The sequence below is a fragment of the Morchella sextelata genome (assembly GCF_020137385.1).
Source record: "Morchella sextelata strain SCLS chromosome Unknown scls_2, whole genome shotgun sequence".
Classification (NCBI taxonomy): Eukaryota; Fungi; Ascomycota; class Pezizomycetes; order Pezizales; family Morchellaceae; genus Morchella; species Morchella sextelata.
In genome coordinates this window covers 911,615-917,746 of record NW_025408617.1, presented here as the reverse complement: position 1 = coordinate 917,746, position 6,132 = coordinate 911,615, and the positions used below count along the sequence as shown (strand labels likewise).

At 44.5% G+C, this 6,132-nt stretch overlaps 2 protein-coding genes across 2 annotated transcripts; both read right to left on the bottom strand.

Moving 5' to 3' along the window:
• Positions 1-647: 647 nt before the first annotated feature.
• Positions 648-2,479, bottom strand: H6S33_005503 (uncharacterized protein; the record flags this gene model as incomplete). The annotated part of the gene is made up of 8 exons (XM_044836856.1): positions 648-1,125; positions 1,188-1,270; positions 1,336-1,384; positions 1,544-1,800; positions 1,849-1,911; positions 1,967-2,037; positions 2,089-2,295; positions 2,362-2,479. The coding sequence occupies 8 exons, from the start codon at positions 2,477-2,479 to the stop codon at positions 648-650; spliced, it is 1,326 nt and encodes a 441-aa protein (XP_044698812.1).
• Positions 2,480-3,968: 1,489 nt separating this feature from the next.
• Positions 3,969-5,968, bottom strand: H6S33_005502 (uncharacterized protein; the record flags this gene model as incomplete). Its single annotated transcript, XM_044836855.1, has 5 exons — positions 3,969-4,005; positions 4,059-4,192; positions 4,250-4,302; positions 4,373-4,395; positions 4,527-5,968. 5 exons carry the CDS (start codon positions 5,966-5,968, stop codon positions 3,969-3,971), a joined length of 1,689 nt encoding a protein of 562 aa, XP_044698811.1.
• Between the last annotated feature and the right edge of the window lie 164 nt (positions 5,969-6,132).

Below are 6,132 nucleotides of genomic sequence, written 5' to 3'. Positions count from 1 at the left end.
AGTGCTTTCTCGGCCTCATTCTTACACACTTGCTAGGCTAGGGAAGCGAGTGGGGAGTTATGATCAGGTTTGCATTTACTCAGTAACAGGATGTTTCGATCGAAGACAACAAGGGTACAATCTCGTATACATGCCACAAAGAACAGGAACCAAGACCTATATCAAAAATTGTTGGCGTGGGGGGGGGGGGGGGGGGGGGTCGACAACGCTATAACAATAAGATGACAGAGGCCCTAAAAAATCCTTTTCTTCCCCCTCTTTCATCAAATAGAGTAGCTGAGAGAATGAAGAGCATTAGGAGGGGACTGTCAGCGAACACACGGTAAAACACGGGCTGATTGAACTGATGCAGGTTCCGAGAGTGCTCGCTATTCCCTCTACTCGTTATTCCCTCAGCTACTCTGAAGGTTAATCACTACTTGGAAATGATCCATAGCTAGGACCCTCATCTGGCGCAGGAGATCGAGCATCACAGAGTCGCGAAAGGTGCGGATCTTCAGGACCTCTGGTAGATTCATTCTGTGATGAAAAATATCTGCGTAAAGCCGGTAATCTTGCTTTGAATTTAAGTCCAAGCTGTTCATTGTCTGAGGTGAGTACAATCCTTGCTCAAAAAAAAACAGTGGGGAAAATACAATGTATTTAGTTCATGGGCCAAAGAAAGGAACGTGAATACCAACCACGATCAGCGGTACCGTAATACCGTGCACAAAAACACTCGAAACCACCATGAACCACACCACCAATGTTGCCGTCTCCTGTAACTTTGCCATAAAGTCCCTAGAAACGCCGTCACGCTGTAGCCCACGCGTATATTCAGAAAGGACAGTGAGATAGAACACTGCACTGACTCCTATTGGTCCAAAGTAACCCGCGAAAACAGCATGTTGCCATGTATGAATTGCGGGAATAAACTTGTGTGCTAGTAGTACAGCGGGCAGGCGTCGCAGAACAAGTAGCGCAAGAGACATGCAGATGAGTTGGGGAAGGGACAATAATGCAGTCTTTTGGAGGAAGGATCCCCAGGGAACGATGAGGCCAAAGTAGGAGAACGCGGTCAGGTTCAGAAGAAGATCTACTGTGGGGGCGAGATGGTCGTCTTTGGTTTCGAGGCGGTACCAGTCACTAGTTCCCCGTTAGAACCGTACACTAGCTAGTAGGTTGATACATCTTAATGTCATACGTACTCAAGAGTAAACACGTTTCCGGCCACAAAGCAAGCAAGTACATCATCGCCGCCAACCATTCCGCAAGTCCCAATGATAAAAAACTTCAAATTCAGTAAGCTCTGTGTTTCTCTGGCATAATCAGACCCCAAGAGCTTGAGAAACTCACCCCCAGTGCCATGGCAAACACAAGAAACGATTCTCGCCCGACCCACTTCCTAGGATTTTACGTTAGATTGGATTCGGCCAAGATATTTCAGCAAAAACTGAAGAGAAAACATTATCAGATGAATTCATTGCATTAAATCGTAAGATATGTGCTCCCTAATATAATAATTTGAAATATCATTAGCTGATTACGACTGGCAGACACTTACTTCTTGATTGCCCAACGCAACATCTTTAAACCTAACCATCCGACAAAAATACCATATACGACGCTGAGACCAATAACATAAAGTATAGTATCACTGAACCATATGCTGAGGGCTCTTGAAGGGTTATCTCCGTACTCGATAAGATATAGTGCCAAAAATAAGAATGGATATCCCAAGCCGTCATTGGCTCCGGATTCAGCGATGATGATATTTTGGAGTCGGGGAGCAATGAACTTGTCTGCAAATCTTCCTTTCACCTATCACACATTATGTGCTGTTTCTCTAAATGAAAGAAGAGGCCTTACTATTGAGTTTGCAAGAACAGGATCTGTAGGTGCGATGCATGCAGCTATCGCAAGGGCTCCGAGCTAGCGGGTATATCACTTAGCAAAAGCTGTGAAACACTCAAAGTGGGTAATATACCATTGTCACTTGTGGAACAAATATCCAGACGATTATACTGCTCATAATCCACATAAAGGTCATCACTGGGCCTAAACCGAGTCAAATCAGCAAAATCTTAGCAGATGCTCGCAGACCCTTACCTAGTAACATAGCCAATGACTTCCCTTCGAGGAGGAGATATTTGCTGGGCAATTGAACACCAACTATCACCAGCTGTATTCCCAGAACAAGTCTGGTAAGGTTTCTTGTGAAATTTTCGATGGTTTCGAGACTAGCATCTATCAGGGGCTTTACCAGGCCCAGGTAAACTGATATGGACCAGAAGGCACCTGTGCCTAAAGCGATAACTATTGCAACATGAACTCTTAGTAATACATTCGAGGAGGAATTAAGAATAGTTGAACATCACTTACATGATTCTGAGAGGTATAAACTCTCTGTAACAACCAAGGAAACTAGGCCAAATGAGATGACGAAACCACCACCCAGCATACATGCTTTGTTGAAGTTGCTGATATCTAGCTTAGGCATTTAGCTGGATGGATTTGATAAAACTGGGCTTGAGGACATGAAAGTGTTTGGTTTTTCTCGAGAGTTTATGATTTCTCGGGTCCCTTTATACTTTAAGCGATGGCACAATGGGGCGGGGGCTCTCAACCTGTCTCCAAGTTACAAAGTGACTGCACATTCCCGCAGCAACCCATACACATGCATTACCTACATCAGGAATAACTCTAAATGAGTTTAGCTGCCCCTAAAAATATAAAAAATTCGATTAGATTTCTGAAGACCCCCAGGCCAGCTGAGCCGTGGATACGTCATTCGAATACCCACCTCGCCATAAACTCCCAGTTAGCACTCACAATACGTTCATTCATTTGAAGATTTGGCGCACAGCTGATTACATATTGTATTTTGTACCCCTACAATATACATGTCTTTATATATACATGTAACGTTTACATGGCACACGTGCACACGTGCACACGTTGACGAATACCGTAAAAAACGACTACAAATGGTTCTGTTCACCGGAAGTTACCCTAATAAAAAACATATCATATATTATTACGTATATCAGTCGAGCGATTTAAACATAACTGTGCTACTTATGATATGTTTCAGTCCTGTCTTTCTCACGGCCGGTCGAGAAGGTGCTATGACGCCAAGAAATAAGCACGCACAAGAAATGAGATGTGAGAAATTCAAGCGGATTAATCCTGACTATTTTGTTAAGGTCCATGTATCCATTAAGTACTCGTGGTGAGGCTTGGGGAGTGTTTTGGGCTCTTGTGGTTCGGGGCCATAAGTAAATGTTTGATAACCTAGAGATTAAGTTGAAGATATCGCGCGAATTTTCAACAGAGACCCGCAGGAATGAACACTCGAAAAGTCATTCAAAACTGAGAATCTGATATTAGAACTTATAAGGCCCAAGACATATTACAGAGGATCTAATGAATCAATTTCTCCGATTTATCTTTAAACTCGCGCGAGTGACAGAACACGCATATTTTTCCTGGAAAATATAACCCTTTCGGTGGAGTAGGCCCAAAGATACTAATATTGACCTTAACACGATAAAATAAAGTGCACTCAGAAAAATGGCACGTGACACATTAACTACATCTTACAAATCAAGCCGCGAGTGATAATCTGTGATAATCTGTGAGTAATCAAGTATCATGATCAACCTAACGACAAATGACTAATGACTGGATTTCATAGGATCAATACAGAATGGATTTAGGTGCATGAGTAAGTCCCTGGGAAAACTCGGGGGTTTCAATAGGCCATCTATGTAAGAAGGGTACTAGGCGTAGCAGCTTCTCCCATGCCACATCATCTGTTGCAAACCAAAGACGCCCTTCGAGCCAGCAAGTACAACTCTCAACATGCTTGGTAATAAAGTCTTTGATTCCAAATCTCTTCTATCAATTTATTCAAAACTTAAACTTTTTCACTTATCCATACAATCACTACCAGTCCTCGCGAGAAAAGAAGTGGGTATCATGCAAAATTAGTCATCGAACTTGATTTTTGTCGCCGCTTTCGCACTGTGAACTAATTAGCAAAGCAAGTAATAAGCAATAGGAAGGTTCTAACTTACCCATCCGTCTCCTTATAGAAAGCGCCATATGCAGAGTGCTCCTTCTTCTTCACTGTAGTCCCGAATTTCAACAAACTCTCCGGTACGGGCTGTCCAGCTGCCTTGAGTACGTTTACGAGAGCACCGGAGTGTGCCTAAATGAAACATTAAAAATTGATTTGCTGAAGCTTTGTAATATGGTTATAGTTTACCTTATCGTGCTCAGTGAAGAAGGTATAAGCCATCCCATCAGCTCCGGCTCTTCCTGTTCGTCCAATACGATGAACATAGTCCTCAATTGTCAATGGGAAAGTAACATTAATAACCAATTTCACCTTCGGGATATCCAATCCTCTCGCTGCGACATCAGTCGCGATCAATAACGGGCAACTGCCGTCTTTAAACTGCCCAAGTGCTCGAGTTCTTTGCTCCTGACTTAAATCTCCATGAATACCAGCAACTCTGAAACCACCCTGGTTACGAAGGAACATCTCTATTCTTGTCGCTTCCTTCTTGTATAGACAGAATACGAGGATACGGTCGTCTTTCATGGCGCCGGACTGGTGTTGTCTGACGAGAGCGAGAAGTCGCTGCTCTTTGGCACGTTGATCGATAACTTCGACAGTCTGCTTGATACGGATGTTCGCGCGGAGATCGTCGCGGTCACCAATTGTGATCTTGACTGGGGTCTTCATGAATGTGGCCGCGAGCTCACGAACGGATGTGGGCCATGTAGCTGTGAACATAAGTGTTTGGCGGGAAGCGGTGGGTGTGACAGAGATGATTTTGCGGATTGCGTCCTCAAAACCTTTATCGAGCATTCTGTCGGCCTCGTCAAGGACTAGGTATGAGACTTGACTTAAGTCTGCACATCCTTCATCGATGAGATCCTGTAATCTTCCGGGAGTTGCTACAATGATGTCCGCACGCTTGAGCTTCTGTCTTTGTTCGTCTTTTGGTACACCACCGTAGATACAGACAGCATTTAGTTTTGCAGCCTTTGAGAACTTCTCCATCGTCTCGTAGATCTGCATTGCTAGCTCTCTGGTGGGTGACACAACTACAACCTTAACACCCTTTGAGCCCTTGGTTGAGGTCTTCAGGGAGGCAATGTGACGAATTGCCGGAACGGAGAATGCTAGCGTCTTGCCAGATCCTGTCTCGGCAACACCAATACAGTCGTAGCCAGAAAGAGTGTATGGCCATGTCGCGGCCTGAATTGGGGTGGGTGCTGAGAAGACTGAGAAATCGAATGTGTGAGAAGGAAGGTAAGAGAACGAGGTTATTGGGCGAAGGTTAGATGAATGTGGGTCATTAATTGAGATGGCGTGTTTATTAAGGTACTCGTCAACTGTAGTCTTCGGAAGGCCTGTCAGCTCGGAGCTCTGAGTGTACCCCGAGGTTGCGGCTGGGGCCCCTGTGGAACCATTGTATTTATCTGTAGCGACTGTCTCCTTCGGAGATTCGGCGCCATTGGTGGTACCGTTTGATTCCGTGGCCTTCTTTGCTTCTTTTGCTGCCTTCTTTGCGGCTTTTCGTTCTTCTTTCGATAACTTTTTGGGCTCTGCCGCTTCTTCTGTAGTTAGAGTATCGACTTCTTGTTCATTTACTGTTTTGCTCTTCTCTTCGCCCTTCTCTTCGCCCTTCTTCTCCTTCTTCTTCTTTTCTTTCTTATCCTTCTTCTCTTTCTTGTCTTTCTTTTCCTTCTTTTCATTCTTTTCCTTCTTCTCTAGCTCAGCACTCACACCATTGGTCTCCTCTTTCTCGGTTCCAGGCGCGGGTGCGGCATCCTCGACGACGGTCTCGGGAATGGTGTCCTTCTTAGACTTAGATTTCTTCTCACTCTTATCCTTCTTTTTCTTTTTGGAGATTAGATCGGCTCCAGCAGCGGCCACTTCGGTCTCGACGTCTTCAATTGTGCGTTTTGCCATTATTTCGTTGGTGATGGAGGTATGGTAGGGAGTGCGTCGTCGCAAGCCTTGCTTCAGCTTTTTTTTTTTTTTTGAGGTTGAAAATTTATGGTGCACGGACAACATGGTGCTTGGCGGTGAGGCTCTTAACAACCCTAGCCCTGAGCTAGTATTTATTCATAACT